Source organism: Mesoplodon bidens (genome assembly GCF_964165515.1).
Source record: "Mesoplodon bidens genome assembly, chromosome: 3".
NCBI classification, from domain to species: domain Eukaryota; kingdom Metazoa; phylum Chordata; class Mammalia; order Artiodactyla; family Ziphiidae; genus Mesoplodon; species Mesoplodon bidens.
This window is the reverse complement of record NC_138178.1, coordinates 167,644,423-167,665,527: the sequence shown is the minus strand read 5'-3', so window position 1 is coordinate 167,665,527 and position 21,105 is coordinate 167,644,423. Positions and strand designations below refer to the sequence as shown.

The 21,105-nt window shown below is 37.0% G+C and overlaps 1 protein-coding gene across 3 annotated transcripts in view; it reads left to right on the top strand.

The window, feature by feature from the left end:
- BTBD7 (BTB domain containing 7) overlaps positions 1-21,105 on the top strand; it is an 81,126-nt gene that overhangs the window by 20,923 nt on the left and 39,098 nt on the right. For 2 of the 3 annotated variants that reach the window (XM_081229125.1, XM_081229126.1), the window contains exons 2-3: positions 8,894-9,081; positions 9,651-10,730. In XM_081229125.1, coding sequence (XP_081085251.1) covers positions 9,000-9,081; positions 9,651-10,730 — 1,162 coding nt within the window. In that variant the 5' untranslated portion in view covers positions 8,894-8,999. Of the gene's footprint in view, positions 1-8,893; positions 9,082-9,650; positions 10,731-11,402; positions 12,069-21,105 lie in introns of those variants that run through there. The other variant, XM_081229127.1, reaches the window with a different exon arrangement.

Here is a 21,105-nt window from a genome sequence, read left to right as displayed (position 1 = left end):
TTAACTACTGTAGATGCCTCATATAAGTAGCATCATATAACATTAGTCCTTCTGTGCCTGGCTCATTTCACTTAACATAATATCCTCAAGGTTTATCCATGTTGTAGCATGTATTAGAATTTCCTTCATTTTTAAGGCTGAATGATATCCCACTGTTCATATATATATACCACACTTTGTTCATCCATTTGTCTGTCGATGGACATTTAGTTTGCTTCCACCTTTTGGGTGTACCACCCTGTTTGAGTCCCTGTTTTCTTTGGTGGGGGGTTATATAGCCAGAGGTGGAATTGCTGGATCATATGGTAATTCTACATTTAATTTTTATTTTTAAATTTAATTTTTGGATGGATCATGGTGCTTTTATTTTTAAATAATACTGTTTATATATTTTGAAACATCTCAAAAGAGTCATATCTGAGGCTGTATGCACACTGTGATCTACACTTTTTTTTTCCCTAAGAAATGTTTTTTTACTCCCAAGAACTAGTGCAGTTTTTAAATCACACTCTTGTAAGAGGCTTAGGCTGTATATGTGGAATATGGATCCTGAGAAACAATTTTTGGACTGAAGAGCTCAAAGAATGATTACAAACAAGCCTTTCCTTATTAAACGGTTGTTTTTTTAAAAACTGATTTCATTCAGCTGTTTTCAGCTCAATACTTCCTATATGCCAGGCACTGTTCTATGTGCTGAGGATTTAGTGTCAAATAAATGCAGTCTGGCTCAGTGTAAGTGGAGCTTACATTGTAGCATGAGACAGTTAACAAGCAAACAAGTATATATTCAATAATTTCAAGTGGTGAAAAGTGCTACAAAGAAAAAGTGAAGAAAGGGGATAGAGAATGATGGGATGAGACAGGATGTTGTTTTTAGAGGATGATTAGGGAAGGCGTCTTTGAGGAGATGGCATTTGAGCAAAGGCCTGAATAAAGTGAGAGAGTGAACCATGTGAAGACTTTGTGGAAAAGTGTTACAGTTGAAGGGAATAGCAGGTCCCAAGGTGGGAGCTTTTAAAGGAGACAACTCAGAAGTTAAATGAAGATCTATCTCAACCAGTACCCAGTACCCATATGAGGAAATGGATTGGTTTAAGATATCTCATTGGAAAGAAAAGTAAGAGAAAAATAAAGATGGAAAAAATGTTAGGGAAATTGATTTGTATATTCTGTTAATGATTTTCGAACTTTGGGGACTTCCCTGGTGGTCCAGTGGGTAAGACTCCGCACTCCCCGGGTTCCATCCCTGGTCGGGGGGATAGATCCCGTGTGCCACAACGAAGATCCGGCACAGCCAAAATAGATAGATAGATAGATAGATAGATAAATACATGCATACATACATACATACAACTTTGATAATTCTGGAATCACGGTGGGTGATGGAGGCTTAAGGGCTCATATACTATTCCCTTATGTATATTTTTGAAATTTTCCATGCTACAGTTTAAAATCAGAAATATGTAAATATGAAACAGCAAATAACATTTTTTCTAAATATAAAAATTAAAATGTACTACATTATTTCTGGCAAATGTTATAATTTTATAAAATACTGTTTATTTCATTTGATGTTGAAATATTTATATATATATTATTAGTGGGTGATAAAATGAAACATTCCTGAAATGGAAGGATTTTGCCTGTCTAAATATTTTTTCAAATGAGCTCTGTGATGCTTGAAGAGAAATAGAGTAATAACTAATCTATTTTACTTTACCTGGAAGAGATTTCCTTAGATAAATGAATTTTTAACCTTAGCCATAAAGCTTCACAAATGTATATTTTCTGATGACAATAGTTTTTTGATGGCAATGTTTGTAAATTTTTTCAAACTTTAAATTGTGGTAAAATATAACACAAAATTTACCATCTTAACCATTTGTAAGTGTACAATTCAATGGTATTACATATTGTTGTGCATACATACTGTTGTGCATCTGTCACTACCACTCATCTCCAGAACTCTTCATCTTTCAAAACTGAAACTATCCATTAAACACTAACTCCCCATTCCCTTCCTCCCGCCTCCAGCCCATGGACACTACCATTCTGTTTTCTGTCTCTATAATTTTTACTACTCTAATTGCCTCATGTAAGTTGAATCATACAGTATTCGTCTTTTTGTAACTGATGTTTCACAGCATAATGTCTTTAAAGTTCATCCATGTTGTAGCATGCATCAGAATTTCCTTCCTTTTTAAGCCTGAATAATATTCCATTGTGTGTACATACCACATTTTGCTTTTCATCAGTTGATGGACACTTGGGTTGCTGCCACGTTTTAGCTACTGTGAATAATGCTACTATGAACATGGGTGTACAAATATGTCTTTGAGACCCTGCTTTTAGTTCTTTTGGGTATATAGCCAGAAGTTAAATTGCTGGATCATATGGTAAATCTATTTTTAATATTTTGAGGAACTTCTGCGCTGTTTGCCACAGCAGCCATTTCCACAGTGCACAGCAGTGCATGAAGTTTCCAGCTCTCCACATCCTTGCCCAACATTTGTTACTTTCTGTTTCATTGATAATAGCCACCCTAATAGGTTTGAGGTGGTATCTCATTGCGGTTTTGATTTGCATTTCCCTAATGATTAGTGATGTTGTCTTTTCGTGTGCTATTTGGCTATTCATGTATCTTCTTTGGAAAAATGTCTATTCAAGTCCTTTTCCCATTTTATAATCAGGTTTTTTTTGTTGTTGTTGAGTTGTCGGAAATCTATATTCTAGATATTAATCCCTTATCAGATATATGATTTGCAAATATTTTCTCCCATTCTGTGGGTTTATAATTAATTCACTTTCAAAAATGAGATTGACCAAAATAAAATTGAAGTCCCTTTCAGCTCCCTGAGTCTGACCTCTCTGCCTTAATAAGTATGTTTAATGGAACATAATTTCACCTCAATGAGTTGCTGCTATCATAAACATTCTTGTTCTGTGTCACTGGAATGAATAGGGTTTTGTGGTACTGGGTGGAGGTCATCTGCCTCTGTGGCCCTAGAGAGACATATGAGCCTAGTTGGTGGCTTTCTAAACTCTCACTCTGATCTCATCTCTTTGAAGATGCCTTCAAAAGGCAAAGGTCTCTTGCTGACTGCTTCTGATTTACTGTTCACAGTCTCTTTTTGTTTTGTTGTTCTTATTAGGTGTCCAGGGATAGAACTGAAGGTTACAACATCTGTGACTTTAGGCAAGTTACTAACCTCTCAGACTCATCAGTTTAAAAAAGCAAGGAGCAGTATTTGGAGAATTAAATGGGTTTAATACATATAAGGGCTCTAAGAACAGAGTCTGGCATATAGTAAACCCTCAATAAGTGTTAGTTGTTATGTTAAGTAAAACATGTTTGGGTAATGAGAATGGGCATAGGAAGTTATATTCTTTTAACTTAGTTTTTTTTTCTTTTTAAGCTTTATTTCTAGCTGCTCTGGAAATGTGGGATTTGGCTATAGAAGTGATCATTCATCCCACTTTGCCTCATTAGTCCTGGGCTGTACCCCTTTTCACTCTCAAGCATCCTGATTTGAATGATATGATTTGAATGATGTGGTCACCTTAGATTTGACAGAACTGAAATATTACTATAGTTTTGCATTTCTTTTTAATTATAATTGTTTTTCATATTCACATATGCCCCACATTCCTGTTCTTCTATAATTATCTGTAAAAATCGGACTAAGTGGAAAGCATGTTTAAATTCCAAAGTCCAAGTGCCTTTTTTTCTCTGTACACTAACGTTTAATATAGAAGTAACCCCCCTCCCCATCCTCATTTTCCAAATCAATAAGTATTACAGCTTCAATGGATTTTAGGAACCCTGTTTTGACGTAATTTATAGATGTTGCAACCCATACATTTCAGTTTAGGTTTATAAAAACTGAGACTCATAGAAGTTAAATGTAGCTTATCCTGTGTAAGTGGTAAACTAGTGACAAGAGGGAGAACTCTATCCCAGATACCTGATACTCATTGTTCTCTCTGCTGCCTAAAGTGCAACAAGTATTTTTATGCAAAGGTCAGAATTTTCTAAAGTGTGTTCCGCTAGTCCACTCTTTTAATGCTCTGTGGGGCAAAGGGCCTCCTTTAGATTACGCTGAATACTTCCTCTTGGAGGTTCACAGTGCACCTTAACACTTTAAAGATGCTAAAAAGTTCTAAGTAAAGAAAAGTAAAGCTTTGTTTAATACGGCATTTTCCAAACATTGCGAAAACTGTTGGGAAATGCTAGCCTAGGGATTTTGGGAGGAGAGAGAGGTTGATTTTTGGTTTTGAAATTTTTTTCATGGGGTTGTTAATTCTCTCTGTTGCATTCAGCATGATTTTTCTCCCTTAGTTGGGTCTACTACAATCACTGAAGCTTATTTGAAGCCAGTTGGATCCTCTGATTGAGATTGGTCATGTCAACTATTAACAGAAGGAGCTCCCCAGAAAGGTGATTCTAGAAAAGGGTTTATGAGTTCTCTAGGGCTATTTGCATCCTCTGGGCCTCTCCCAGTCCTATAGGCCCTCTCTTTCCCTTTCCTTTCCTGTCATATCATCCAAAGATTAGATTTCATCTTGTTCCGTGTAGGATACAGACAAAGCTTGCCTGGAATGAAAACATCCCTGGAGAGGTAAGACTGTGACTGACTCTCACTTCCAGCTTTTAAAGGCAGTGGATTCGATTAAGAAATAAATAACATCATACTGTGTTCCATTTGGCATGAGGTTTTGGTTACCTAAGAAATAAATTGTTCTCTGAGAATTTTGAGAGATACAGCTTTAGTAACTTAGTCAGGGTTACCCCCAGGATTTGGAATTGGGGACACAGGGTGGACTTAAGGGTTACATCTGATCCAGAAAAGATTCTCCCACCAAGTCTTTCCAAGGCCTGTGTTTATTTTAATATTAGAGCTCTAGTAGAAGATATTAGTGTCACCCAAATCAGTTCATCTTGAAGGGGATTTCCATTGACTAGGAGCTACCAGGAAGAGACTCTGTCCCTAAGTCCCAAAGACATTTTTATTTCAAGCCACGTCACCAGAGTGAGACCCCAGCTGTCCCGGTGGTGCTAATTATAGTGGCAAATGGCCAAGCATCTGTATCTCAGCTGTGACTTCTCTAGTGCTTGCTAGGTGTTCTTGTTCTTCAGTGGGTCTGGTGATGTCTTCTAACCCTTCTGTGGTTGCTTTAGAATATCTAATTGTGCTCATCATAAAATTGAGATTTTTTAAGGCATTTTTGGCATGGTTTAAATCTCAAGCAGACCAATGTAATAATGTTTGGTGTCCCTGCAAACTGTACAAAATTCTCAGATGAAGATAATTCTCGTATATGTGTGTGCACGCATTTATGTGACAAAACGAGAACAGTTAACTCTGTCCACTTCTATAGATGCTCTGACTTTTCTCATCTGGAAGCAAGCCTCCATTCTTCCTTGGTTTCTTTCGACAGCATACTTTGTGCTATGTTAATGGGTTTACTCTGCAGTCGTTAAAAATCAAAAAGCAAAACAGAACAACAACAACAAAAACTGAAGCAACATGGAACTTCAAGAATTGAAGTTGGACGAATGGAACTTCCTTCCTTAAGGAAGTGAGAGGAGGACTACCATTAGAGTGACACTTTATTATTTATCTTTTTAACATCTTTATTGTAGTATAATTGCTTTATAATGGTGTGTTAGTTTCTGCTGTATAACAAAGTGAATCAGCTATATACATAAGCATACATCCCCATATCTCCTCCCTCTTGCGCCTCCCTCCCACCCTCCCCTTCCCACCCCTCTAGGTGGTCACAAAGCACTGAGCTGATCTCCCTGTGCTATGCGGCTGCTTCCCACTAGCTATCTGTTTTACATTTGGTAGTGTATATATGTCCATGCCACTCTCTCACTTCGTAGAGTGACACTTTAGAAACACTTTATCAGCACTTTCCACCATCCACCATTACTTCCAGATTTAAAGCTCATCTTTTTAATCTTTTTTTTTTCTCATTTTGGTAAAGGCTTTTATTTTGCATGTTTTTATTCCGGACTTTTCTTAATATATTTCAAACTTTTTTTGAGAAAGGATTGCCTATGCTGTTTTTCTGTTTTAAATACAAATGTTTAGTGACTGAGAATAGGATTTGACCTGTAAATAAGGCCACAGACTTGGCTTTCCAGGACCCTATTTTCTTTTCCTTTCTTCTTTTTTTTTTTTTAATATTTAACTATGGTTGATTTACAATATTGTGTTAGTTTCAGGTGTACATCTTCAGATTCTTTTCCATTATAGGTTATTACAAGATATTGAATATAGTTCCCTGTGATATATAGTAAATCCTTGTTTATTTTATATATAGTGCTGTGTATCTGTTAATCCCTTGTCCCTCCCCTTCCCTTTTCCCCTTTGGTAACCATAAGTTTGTTTTCTGTGTCTGTGTGTCTGTTTCTGGTTTGTAAATAAGTTGATCTGTATTGTTTTTTTTTTTTTTTTTTCTTTTTCTTTTTTTTTTTTTTTTGCGGTATGCGGGCCTCTCACTGTTGTGGCCTCTCCCGTTGCGGAGCACAGGCTCCGGACGCGCAGGCCCAGAGGCCATGGCTCACGGGCCCAGCCGCTCCGCGGCATATGGGATCCTCCCAGACCGGGGCACGAACCCGTATCCCCTGCATCGGCAGGCGGACTCTCAACCACTGCGCCACCAGGGAGGCCCCTGTATTGTTTTTTAGAGACCCTATTTTCTTTTAAAGAACCAGTAAAAATGCCTGATAGAACCTTGAAACTTTTTAAGGAGCTCAATTTGAAACCTAAGATTTACTACTTAGACCTTCTGGTTTTTAAAGTTTGAACTGAAATTAACACAGGCACATTTAGTTTCCATTTTATAAAAGTTGACAACATTCAAAGTGAATTACCAAAAAATTGCTTTTTCTACATTTTTTAATATTTAAGAATAGAAAACTGTTAATTTACGTACACTGAGCATCAACCTTTAAGAAAACTGACTTTTCTGGAAGAAGTAATTTTCTTGATTAAACCCTCTGGATTCCTTGCTAGGTAGTTCTTAACAGCATGTACTGTTGGGCTTCCCTGGTGGCACAGTGGTTAAGAATCTGCCTGCCAATTGCAGGGGACACGGGTTCAAGCCCTGGTCCGGGAAGATCCCACATGCCGCGGAGCAACTAAACCTGTGCACCACAGCTACTAAGCCTGCTCTCTAGAGCCCCGAGCCACAACTACTGAGCCCTCGTGCCACAACTACTGAAGCCTGCGTACCTAGAGCCTGTGCTCTGCAACAAGAGAAACCACCGCAATGAGAAGCCTGCGCAGCACAACGAAGAGTAGCCCCTGCTCACTGCAACTAGAGAAAGCCCGTGTGCAGCAACAAAGACCCAACGCAGCCAAAAATAATAATAATAAATAAAATAAATATTTTTTTAAAATCTAAAAAATAAAAAACAGAACATACTGTCCCATCTCTTGCTGCCGTGCATCAGTCATCAGTAAGGTGCACGGAAGTAAAAAGTCTATAATGTGCTGTGTTCTCCTAGGGTAGGTAGGTAAATGTCAAATAGGAAATTAAATTTGCTCATGTGAGCATACGATTTGATTGAAGTTACTGCTACTTTGCATAATATCTAATTAGTAGAAGGTTCCCCAGTTTTCTCTTGAACACTATAGGTAGATAATTCTATGCTTAGGTAAACAAATTTCCACATATTTATAGTAGGAAAAGATTGAAGGAAAGCACAAATGTAGAGTGATTTTCTTAAACTTGAATCCCTAAGGTTACAGTGTGTAACAGAGATGAAAATAAATTCCAAGAATCTTGACATAGTTCTGTTTTCCAGCAGGTTTTTTGTGATGTGTATGTGTGTGTGTTTAACTCTTATTTGTTAAAACGTTTCATCCTTAATCATGAGGCCAGATTGACTGCCTACTGGTTGGTTTCCTAACAGTTCCAATAATAGATTTTAAATTGTGTTTTCTCTTAAGCCATTATTGCTTTTGGTCAAATACATTTTATATATCTGGATGGTATAAATATTTTGAAGCATTCCTGTTAACACTCAGAGAATTTCTTCTCTTTGCGCTTATATCTTCTGCTTGCAGCTCTGAGAGTTAAGGTTCTGTGATGTAGAATTTAATCTATAATTGTTAAAATTATCTCTTAAACTGGTACTACCCTGTCCCTGTTAAGTCATAATATCAGGTAAAAGAAAGTAGTGTTTTTATTTCAGGGCTTTATGGAGAGGAAAGAGAAAAGGTTTTGTTTTTCCTTGTGTCTCCTCACTGTACTTATTATAACTTCTCTCAAAATTGCTATAGAACAAGTAGCCTAAAGATAATTTAGTTTGAACTGTCCACCTTTCCTTCCCCCTCTTTCAGTAAAATGTCTAATTACACAGATTAAGGATCAGTGTAAACAATTTTATCTAAGGTAGAAAAGCAACAAACCATTCAACTATCTGTTCTCTGTATGTCTGCATCAACATACATGCATTTGCACTACTGGTATCAAACACCTCTTAAGTGTTTGTAAATGGCTTAGAATGTTCGATTATATTGACTGGTGGTTGCCTCTAAGGAAAAAAAATTTTTTGAAAAGTTTCTTTTTAGTCTAAATACTTTTCCCTGTGATTTGAAATATTCTTTCTGTAACTATATTTAAATAAGTCTGATGTGTTACTTTTTACTTTCTTAGAAAGTATATAATTGGTACCTTTTATGGCTCAAGATTACAGATAGTACTGATTCATAGTTCCACTGTTTGTTTACATTTTCTGAAATTTTTACATATGAATTTGACAGCATGTCATTATTTGCAAATAAAAGCAGTTTTCAGTAGCTTGCTTTTTTTTTTAACTGTACAATTTGAGATACATTTGAAAAAATGAATAAAATTATTTTTGTTTCATATCAAGAAATGGATGAAAAGAGGCTACTGGATCCAGGGTTGAAAGTTCGTAAAGGCCTCTGGGATTATATTTTGAAGAACCAGCAGATGGAATGCCTGAGTGACTGAAGAAAATGGGTGCTAATGCATCTAACTATCCTCATTCATGTTCCCCGAGGGTAGGGGGAAATTCTCAAGCCCAACAGACTTTTATAGGTAACTGTTTCAGTTTTTCTAACTTCATTTTCTTTTGTGAATATGAATAGAATCGGGTTTTCGGTGGTCTTTTTGGATTAAAAAAGGATTAAGCTATGGAAAAAGTTATTACAGATAATAATTCTGTAGCATCCAGATTTTTTCCCATCAAATGTAAATCTGGCTTATACGATTTTTATCCTAAGCAAGCTGCTATAGCACAGTTGAGCTTTTCTTTGATTGTCTTAACCATAATTGCCAGTTACCCTAGGAAAACTAGGAATCTCCATTGGTGTGGAAATAGCAAAATATGTTTCTTGTGTCTTGGTCCATTTATTTTGCCCATACAACTGCAGCATTTTTTACAATTAATAATCTGCTTTGTTTGTCCCTATTCTTTCTTTAATATAAAAATGAGTTATTTGAACTCTTTAGTCTTCCTTTATGAAAACAGAAATCAGTTTTATTTGAATGGTTTAGAAATGTCTGTCTGTAAATATTTTTAGCACAAAATGCATATTAAATTGAATGCTGAAAATGACTGTCACAAAAAAAGAGGCAAGTTTTCATTTGTTTAATTTCCTTCTTAGGGACATCATCCTATTCTCAGCAAGGCTATGGTTGTGAATCAAAATTATATAGCCTTGACCATGGCCATGAGAAACCACAAGACAAAAAAAAGAGAACCTCTGGCCTTGCCACCCTCAAGAAGAAGTTTATCAAGCGTCGAAAATCTAATAGGTCTGCTGATCACGCCAAGCAGATGCGAGAACTCCTCTCTGGGTGGGATGTTCGAGATGTCAATGCATTAGTGGAGGAATATGAGGGAACTTCAGCCTTAAAGGAGCTTTCTCTACAAGCCAGTTTGGCTAGACCAGAAGCCCGGACATTGCAGAAAGATATGGCCGATCTTTATGAGTACAAGTATTGTACTGATGTAGACTTAATATTTCAAGAAACTTGTTTTCCTGTTCATCGTGCCATTTTGGCGGCAAGATGTCCATTTTTTAAAACACTACTTTCTTCCTCACCCGAGTACGGGGCAGAGATCGTAATGGACATCAGTACAGCTGGTATAGATATGCCCATGTTTTCTGCGTTGTTACACTACCTTTATACGGGAGAGTTTGGAATGGAGGACTCAAGGTTTCAAAATGTTGATATCCTCGTTCAGCTTAGTGAAGAATTTGGAACACCAAATTCCCTTGATGTAGATATGCGTGGACTCTTTGATTACATGTGTTATTTTGATGTCGTCCTTAGTTTTTCTTCAGACTCTGAACTGGTTGAAGCTTTTGGTGGAAATCAGAACTGTTTAGATGAAGAGCTCAAAGCTCATAAGGCTATTATTTCAGCACGGTCCCCATTTTTTCGAAATTTATTACAAAGGAGGATACGGACTGGTGAAGAAATCACAGACCGAACTTTAAGGACTCCCACAAGAATTATATTAGATGAGTCCATTATACCAAAAAAATATGCGAAAGTTATATTACACTGTATGTATACTGACGTGGTGGACCTCTCCGTTTTGCACTGTAGCCCCTCTGTGGGGAGTCTCAGTGAAGTTCAGGCTCTCGTCGCAGGGAAGCCAAACATGACTAGGGCAGAAGAAGCCATGGAACTTTACCACATAGCACTGTTCTTGGAATTTAACATGCTTGCACAAGGTATGGAATTCTGATTTTTAATCTTGATTTCTAAATTGACATATTTGTCTTCCAAATTGAAAACACAACCAATATGTTCCATGATTTCAGTGTCTGGGTTGTAACAGGGTCAGTTTTTTCAAGTCTGTAGTTATGACATCTGAGACAGAATGAGGGTTAGTGTTAATGTGGCTCTTCATTTGGTACTAAAACCAAGCATTCAAAACTAATGGCTAAGCAATAGATGAGACTTGAGGCTCTTTCTTCCCTAATGTAAGATGATAGGTGTGGGAATATATAATTACCCAGCTACCATCCACCTACACCCTGTCTGCCCTTGAGCTTTGAGCTAGCCCTGTTTCCCAGATTTCAAGGTTATTCTTGATCTAAGACTCCTTGGGTGACTTAGATTCTCATATTCACACCAGTGCCTTATTGATTCTTAAATATTTAGAATAACAATGAAAGTTCATTACACAAATGAAGATAGTCCCATTTGGATACAAATTAATTGAATCAAAGAATTGGGCAAGGTTTCTGACTTAAATTTTAAAATATTCTATATCTTTTCAAGTTCAACTTGTACCTCAAGCAGCAGTTTACAGGGCATAAGGCAGAGTTAGTGCTTAGACTCGTGCCTTCATTTAATTTAAACTAAAACTAAGTTAGAATGGCACATTTTTTGTGTTACAGGCAAATAAATACATGAAAATTACATTAAAAGAATTGTATATCAGGCTTCCCTGGTGGCGCAGTGGTTGAGAGTCCGCCTGCTGATGCAGGGGACGCGGGTTCGTGCCCCCGTCCGGGAAGATCCTACATGCCGCGGAGCGGCTGGGCCCGTGAGTCATGGCCTCTGAGCCTGCGCGTCCGGAGCCTGTGCTCTGCAACGGGAGAGGCCACAACAGTGAGAGGCCCGCGTACCGCAAAAAAAAAAAAAAAAAAAAAAGAATTGTATATCTGTTGGTAAACATTAGAATCTTAACATTTCAGAGCTGGAAAGAGATCTTCCATGGGAGAGCAAAGGGAATTTGCTGCCTTGACAGAATGCACTCTTAGCTTTCTATGGCTGTATATTAAAAGAAAACAAGCTATATGACATGAAACTACTTGAGAAATTTAGCTGATGAGTGTTTGCTAAAAGAACACTAGAATTTGCCAATTAGAAGAGAATGTTAATGGTTTGGGTAAAAGACATTAATTTAAATAAGGAAAGCTAAGCACATTTTTCTAACTTGAAAAAAATGTATGGCTAAATCAACAAATTAATAAGACTTTGAGAAATAAAAATAAAAGCCCCAGTTAAATAACAATGTCAGTGACAAAATGAGAGAGATTATCAGAAGACATTATAAACATGAGTGAAAAAGTTAAGATTTCTATTACATAAAGAATCTTAAAATCTTATTTTACCATTACTTGTGTAGTAATAGTACTAATTTTGTTTTATTACCATAATCAAAATGTCATTAAAGTATTTTCTTACTAGTTTAAAACAAAAATTATTAGTAATAGTAGACTATTAAATATCAGAATATAGGAAAATATGTCACAAAAATAACCTAGCAGCTTGGCCTACCATTCTTTCATTCTGTAAAACCAAATTTGTCAGAAAATGCCTGTACAGAAAAGTTTAAAGGTTGCAACATTACCGAAAAGAGATGATAATCTCTATTTTCTCAAAATGGCTTTATTTTCTTGACAAGTTTAAATAATAAGAAACCAAAATGTACTGTGTATACTTTACTGTTTTTAAAAATGGGAAAGCATCCATTAATGTTTTTTTGTTTTGTTGCTGTTAAGTTTTTAAAGGAAAGTAAAATGGTGAGCCAGTTCTTGGATCTTGGATAATACTTGATCTAGAGTTCTTTTATGTTAAGTGAGTTAAATTTTTTATATACATAATTTAGCTAGAAATTGTATTTTTTGGAGCACATTTAAAGCTATAAAACAACACTCCTTGCAGAACGTTAATTTTGGTTACTTAAAACAAGCAAACAAATATTCCCTTAAATTTGGGTGTACATGACGCTCTGTTTCCTTTCATTATTCAAAATATAGAGTTTGGGTTATTTGGTATTTTGTTTTTCGCACCCCATGTAGGCCTTACCTTTCTCCCATACCCATTATACTGTTATACTAGGGTTTATAACAGACCATAACTTCAAGGTAATTTTTACCTATTCCCATGGGAAGGAGAATATTTAGTCACTTGGAGAGGGATTTTATATCATAAAGCCTAAGACCTCAGGCTCTGGTACCAGACAGGCTGGGTTTGAATCCTTTACTATCGTGTTTTAACTCATTTGACCTTATAAGTCATCTCTCTAAGCCCCTGTTTTCTCATTTGTAAAATAAGAATAGTAATGCTATAAGATAGGTTTATGAGGATTAAAGGCAATAATATGTTAAGTGATCTGAATAGTGCCCAGTACATAGTAAGCATTCAAGAAATGTTAGCTGCTAAATGATAATCATCACAACATGCATTGTTCACTACCACAGTCTTTTCTAAAACTAACTTTTTATGTTTTAAAAAATAATTTTATAATTATATTGACTAAACTGCATATTGAGAATAGTTTACAGATTTTTTTAAAGTAATTAATGTTTTTAAGATTTTCTTATAATTTTATCACTAGTGAGTTGGTGCATACCACTTATCAAACTATTGTATCTGGCTGCGTGTCACTCAGCTCTCAGCCAGAGTTCTGCAAGCAGATTAAACCTGTAATCCTCTGAGGCATCTATTATGTGTAATGAATTAGCATCTCTCCTATGCATCCAGCGTGATACTAGTTACATACCATTTTGGAGAGAATTAAGAAAACAGTCACCGAAATAATTTTCTGTGTTCTATGATTCAGACGAGGACTCCCAGTTAAGAAAGACTGTGAGACTAGACTGGCAACTTGAGGATAGGACCATATTGTTTTCATCTTTGTGTCCCCAGTGCCTGGGGCATAGTAGGCACTCAGTAAATGTTTATGAATTAATGACTGTTACCGTTTATTCCAAATTAGATTTAACTTTAAAAGTTAAAGCCCAGTTTCAAAAGGAGACAAATTCTATCAAGGGAGGCTAGGACCTTGAGACAACATATGCCCTTCAAAGTGGAGAGATGATTTAATAGTTTTAAGAACATTATAGGGCTTCCCTGGTGGCGCAGTGGTTAAGAATCCGCCTGCCAGTGCAGGGGTCATGGGTTCAAGCCCTGGTCCAGGAAGATCCCACGTGCCGTGGAGCAACCAAGCCCGTGCACCACAACTACTGAGCCTATGCTCTAGAGCCCGCGAGCCACAACTACTGAGCCCACGTGCCGCAACTACTGAAGCCCACGCGCCTAGAGCCCATGCTCCACAACAAGAGGTGCCACCGCAATGAGAAGCCCGCACACCGTAATGAAGAGTAGCCCCCGCTCGCCACAACTAGAGAAAACCCACACACAGCAACAAAGACCCAATGCAGCCAAAAATTAAATAAATAAATAAATTTATTTTAAAAATTAAAAAAAATATAACATCATAAAAAGAGGCAATATAGGCAGACAGCCAGAGTGGTTTGGCAAGTAGATAAAAGGGAGGATTCCTGGCCTACACTGAGAACGTGTTTTATTCAGACAAGTAGGCAATCACTGTTAAGGAGGTGAATTAACAGGTAATGAGGCCTCAGCTTACTGTGTGCCACCCTTTATTAAGCGCCCATGAATACACGGGTTAGTACTTCTTCATTTTGTTTCGGTGGTCCATCTGTCCTTGCATTAATATCACTAGCAGCCAGGTGGCAAATCCCGACCTCTGCCCCCTCGATTCCCTTCTAAACACAAGAGACCTGAGGTTTATTTTCAAACGAAGTGAACTAGAGAGATTCCACATCTGGAAATAGCGATAAAGAAGGGTGGGGGTAAGGCTCAAGGTTGAAATCTAGAATTATGTGAAAGCCTACAAACTAAATGGTGAAGTCATTCCCTGACCTTTACCTGCTCTGGTCCAAGCCCGGACAGATACAAGACAGTAAATCGGGCTCCAGAAGTGGTGAACAGCCCAAGAGCATATAGACCTGTTTTAGGGTTTCATGATGCAATTATACAGTGAAAAAGCCAGTATACCTTCCAGTGGTTCTACAGAGAAGACTACAGTCGGCAAGCCTCCCTCTGCAAGAGCTTCCAAGTAGGTATTTACTACCCCAGTCTTAAATATAAAAACCCCGGACATTTGAGGAAAGCTTCCAAATTGAGACAGAAATAAGAACAAATGCTGGAAGAAACAGACACTGAAGGGAGCAGAAGAAAACGTCAGTAGAATCAAGATATCCTTACATAAAAGAGCATTTTATTGAACAATGAGACATAAATAGAATGCTATAAAAGTAAAAACAGGAGCTTTTGGAAATGAAAACTAATGGATTGAAAGGGAAAGTTAAGAAATCTAGAAAGTAAAATAACAAAGAGGTGGACAACAGTGGAGACAAATAAGAAAACTAGAGTATTCATCCAGAAAGTGTAACATCTTAAATAATGGCTTTAGAAATATATACTAGAGAAAATGGAAGAGAAGACAGTATCTAAGGAATCATACAATCAATATTGCCAAAGCGAAAGGGATTTCTATATTAAAAGTTTCATCCCTTTGAATAGAAAACACCAGGGAAAAAGAGAAGATTTTGAAATGATTTAGAGAGGAAAGAATTAGTTTCCATACAAGAAATAGCAATCAGAATGGTATTGAACTCTTCAGTAGCAACAACTGAATTACATATTGCCTTTAAAGAGCTGATGGAAAATTGTTTTAAACACAAAATTCTATGCTTAGCCACACTGTCAATCAAGTGTCAGACTAAATAAATGCATTTTCAGTCCTGCCTCGAAAAACTTACCTCCCGTGTACCCCTACTCAGGAAGTTAACCAAGGATGTGTTCCACTAAATGATGAAGTAAACCAAGAACAAGGAAGTGTGGGATCCAGTAAATGGGGTCTAACACCAGAAAGAAAAGAAAAGAAAATCCTAGGGACGAGCTGTATGTTAGGTGTAGTGGGCGTCTAGTCTAGACTGGACTAGGAAGAGGAGGAAAGGCTCCAAGAAGTAAATATCTGGGAAGAAATCAATTACCTGAATGTTTGAACATTAAGTGACAAGTGACATTGAAAAAGGTGTTACAGATCTTTTGGTACATTTATGAAGAATTAACTATTGTTAAGTTATAAAAAATGAAGCAAGTGAGAAAAGAGGAAATTAATATTTGCCAGAAAACTTAAAGTTACATATGAAATAAAATGTAATTCTAGTATACAGCCTGGCTCAGCAGTAAGTAGTATTTAAATAGTCATCATAGGGACTTCCCTGGTGGGCCAGTGGTTAAGGTTACGTGCTTCCACTGCAGGGGGTGTGGGTTCAGTCCCTGGTGGGGGAGCTAAGATCCCACATGCCTTGTGGCCAAAAAGCCAAAACATAAAACAGAAGCAATATTGTAACAAATTCAATCAAGACTTAAAAAATGGTCCACATCAAGAAAAAAAATAGTCATCATAATTTGAACAATGAATGTTGGTTTAATAAAATGTCTAAAATTTTATTTTCATAAAATTTTATAAAAATTATAATAGAAAGAGATAAATACCAGAAGATACTAAAAAACTGAGAGTAGTTGCCTCTGGGAAGCAGGACTGGTGTGGAAGAGAGATAGGGCAGGAGGTTTTATTTTTAGAGTAAGCTTTTTATTGCTAAGTACAAGACTTTCTAAATTATGAGCATACACTGCTTTGATTACAAAATTGATTTTTTATAATAAAATAAAGATATGACATCAGTACCCAGAAGAACCAGAGAGATCTGGATTGGCCACAATCCTGAAGAACTGGGGAATTTATCATATCTATCAGGACTGTTAAATAATGTGATCATGCTTATAATCTTGGTCTACACAGGGCTTTTACTTTCCTCTTATTTGGTTATCTTGACAACCTATGAGTATAGTAGGGCTCAGAGATTAATAACTAGCCTTTTCCTAAGCTTGTTAAGTGATGAAGTTGTGACTCATGCCAGCTCTTCCAACCCCAAGCCCAGGAATTTGAGCATGGTGAGGCACGGGAGCAGTATGAGAACCACTTTTCAAGGATGATGGTGGGAGGCCTAGTTGCAGCAACAAATCAGCAGGCTAGTGATTGAAGCATCAACTCAGAGGAGCCTCAGCTGTAAGCCTGGTGGGACTGAACCGCTTGCGGATGGGGCTAAACACATATGTGGGGGAATTGTGGGCCAGCTGGAGATTTAAATACCTGGGTACGTCACCACTCAGACTGCTTCAGAGCACTTCGCCAGAGAACAGAGGGCTTTGTACTGAGCGGGCCATTCTTTCCGGAATAGGCAAGTATTCCAATATCAGTTATTTGACTTTTTCAGCTGCCCAGAGTAAGGAACTCCTTCCTCATGTTGGGAAATTCCTCACTGTGTAGGTCTTCATAGAAGGCAGAGCCCACCTCCCAGTGTAAAAACCTAAAAGGTTGGATACTTGCTTTCTCAGCCTTCTCTGTGTTTAGGGCTTCAGCACATGACCTAGGCTTTTTCAATCTAGAGCTAATGGCACAGAGAATCGGGGACTGTAGAGAATTCTTTCTGGAAGCAGGGTAGGAGCAGCAACACCAACACCAACACCTAGTGGAAAAGGAGAGAAGTCAGTGACAGTGGTACCAGTGATGGCATTCACTGTCCAGGAGTGGTTTTGGCCAGGTCCCAAGGCTGCACAAGGTACTCACTGGACTGTCTCTGTGGTGTAGTACTCACTCGCACCCTTCCTTTGTTGTTTGTTTTCTGAGCCTGCTCTCCAACTCCCCAGCAGCTCTGTACTAACAGTATCCTTTCAAATAAATTCCGTTTCTGCTTAAGCCGACTAGAGTTGTTTTCTGTGGTTGCAGCTTAGAAACCTAGTTCATAACAGTACCTATATTAAAAAGACTAGTGTATAAAATTCCAAAATAGATGACTAGATTGGAAGAGCCTCAAAAGAAGGACCAGGTGTTTGATGACTGACTTTGCACAGTGACCTTAGCATACACTGTGTAAACAGCTCTGAAAATGTGAGAACAGTGAGAATATACTATTGATTCATAATTTTTTTTTAGTAAAAATCCACTCTTTAGGAGAGCTATAGGTTTTCTCTTGAACTTTAACAACCCACAGGCCTACAGTAAGAACTTCTGTTTCCGTGTCATAAATACCGTTGACCTCAGAATAAAGTAGCCCAGAATTAGCACCAACATCTACATGCATATTCCAGTCCAGGACATTTTACAGTTAATATGCTTTAAACAGATTTATTTTTTCATGTTGATCAAAACTGTATTTTTCAATCTTGGGAATATGAAATTTATAACTTTAGTTCCAAAATAGCCTCTGAAATTCATTGTCCATATTTTTAGTCCCAGTGCATGTGATTATATTTTATTGAATTAAAAATCTAACAGAGAAACAACTGAAAGCAATGACCTGATGTTTTCCCTTAGCAACTTGGTCAGATTCCAAGAGTGTGTGACTTGAAACGGATGCAAATTAGCAAAGACTAAGTGTCCCCCCTCTAATCCACCCCTCCCTCCTCCCATCCTCCCCGTCGTCCCCATGTCGACGCTCTTCCTTCGGTCTCGGTCTGGTTGAGCTGGCAGTTCCTTTTGCTTCCGTCTGTGGTCACTTCCTCTTCAGCACATCAGTCTGGATATACTTCCTAGACAACAGTGGAGCTAAGTTAAAGACCGTTCTCAACAGATCACAGTAGTGAACACAGGTTTCAGTTAAATATGTGACACAGGTGAAGAATTAATCTCAGTTTCAGGAGCGGCAGTTCAAAAGACTCAAGTTATACATCTCTAACCACAATAAAACTTAGCTTACAGAACTTCCTCAGAATTGTAACATGTACTATTTAAAATATTTAATTGCACATTTTGTTTTAGAACTTGAACCATTTTTCATATAAACTATAAATTCTTCACCTCTGATCCTCTCGACTCACACTTTTCTTTGGTTTTCTAATATCTTTGACTTTGTTCACTAAATGTTCAAATTTCTACCCTTGTCTTTAAGACCAAACTCACCTGCTACTTCCCTTGTTTGGTCTTAGGCATTACAAATTAAAAGTATTTTCTGCTTCTTGCAGCCTTCTAAAACACTTTGACTATTCTTTTGGGTTTTTACATCTTCTGACTTATTTTGAAATTAACCTATGTAACTGTTTCATTTCCTCTACCAACTAGTATCAACTATATTCTCTAAAGACAAGATCAAAATCTGGGTCATCTTTGAATCACCCAAAAAACCTAGCACAGGGCTTTGCTCCTGGTAGACTCTCAGTTATATATTTTGAATTACGATTAGAACCTATGAAAACTGAGTAACTTTTTCTTTTAAGAAGGGGGAGGGGTATAATAAATGTTTAACCCTAGAAGTTGCAAATAAAATGAAAGCAGTGAGCCTCAATCGAGGAGATAAGTATGAAGCATTATTTATAAAAGTAAATTTAGATGTGGTCCAAATGATGTATAACTCTGTACTGTGAAACGCAGTTTTAAGTTAAATTTCACGTAAAATTGTCTCATCAGCTCTTTACTTTGTTGGTCCATTGATATGAAATAGAATATCAATTGAATGTAGAATATTCTTGGAAGCCAGTCAAGGCTATTAATCTTTTGAAGCCAAAAAAGTTTAATCCAAGTATATATAATCTTACCTTTTGTGCTAATTATAATTTAGATCAAAGAACTAATTATGTATCTAAAATCTCACTAATAAAAACATATTTACAGTAATAATGCAAATATAATTCAAAATGTTAAAGTAACTTGGAAATTCTTATTAGAAATTAGACATCTTTTTACTTATTTATCCTGTTTTATTAAAGGGAAATAAAATTGTAAAGGAGTTGCCATTTTCTTGTCTATTGAAAGGAGAGTGTTTATTCACCCTTATTTTATATACTTAGAAGACAGTGAGTGTAAATATTATGGCTTGTTATATGACTTTTTGAATGTAAACGCAATATACACCGGGCACTTTGCAGTCATAGCAAGTGTTATTTTAAAATACATACAGTTTATCTGAAGTAAAGTCTATCAAATGTCTGTTCCTTTTTATTTAAAATTATGCGGAATTTAATTAGAAGGCTTTTCTCAACGCTAAGCGCAACCTTTTTTCTGTAATACTGAAATTCCAAGGATGCCACTGTGAAGGGAAATGAAATAGAGGAAGATTGGTTTGGTTTGGTTTTTTTCCCCAGCCCAAATTGTGTGTTTACTATAGTCAGTGTCTAAGCAATTGGATTTAATTTGAACTTTATAGATATTAATCAGATAGAAGATGGAATGCTATACTCAGGTCAGTATGGATATGAACACAAAACTTTGAACAGCAGTACTACTTCTCTGGGATAAGAAAGAGCTGAGCATTTATATTATTTAAAGAGTATGTTGAATTCTGGCCACTTGGAGGATAGCAGATAGCATCTGCAGTGTATTCTGAAACAGAGATACTTGATTTCAGGTTAACATTTTTTGAACACTGTTGCTATACAAGATGCAGTGCCAGGGAGAAGAGAATTACAGTTTTCAAATGCCACTGTGTACTTAGCAGGCCCTTCAGATACGCTGATTCATGTCATCTCCTATTTGCTTACAGAGGTTCAGAGATAAATAACAGTGCCCAAATTTAATGGTATTTTATAAACACCATTAGGTGAGGTTAGATCTGTGTTCTAATCCTGCCTCTGCCACATATTAACCATATAAATTCTGTCTGGGTTCCTCAACTTGAGCTCGTTTATTCCTCTTCATAGAAGTACAGACACCAAGCACTGTGCCTGGCTCACAGTTGGGCTTTAACAGATGGTTTTAAAACTGGATTACATTAACTCTGAAGTAGACAATTTCTGAAGATAAGAATTGAGTTATCTTCCTTACACATAATTTGACAGTACAGTTCCAAGTTTCCGAAGTCTTAAAAAATTACCAGATTCAGACTTTTTTAAAAGCAATGATGCAATTGCAAGAAACATCCAATGTTATATGGCAAAACAGAGCCATTACAAAAAATGGTCCATAGAACTTTCCCTATGGTGGTGGGCTATTTGGTGTATACTCCCATTTTGCTTTGATTCAATTATAGTTCCCTTTTCTCTTAGAAACACTAAGAAAATCGGCCTAAATTGTGGCCTTTTCCTAAAGCCCCAACTTATTTTTATTTTTCTGATTCTGCCATCGTCAGATTTTGACCTTCCTCTTATACCTTCTATTGCCAAGGAGTGCAGAAACTAATGCAGTCTAAGATGCAGGTTATACCAGTACAAGGAAAATGGGATTGGGAGAGGGCATTATTAGTGAATTAGGAGGGGAAATGACAGGAGGAAGAACCTCTC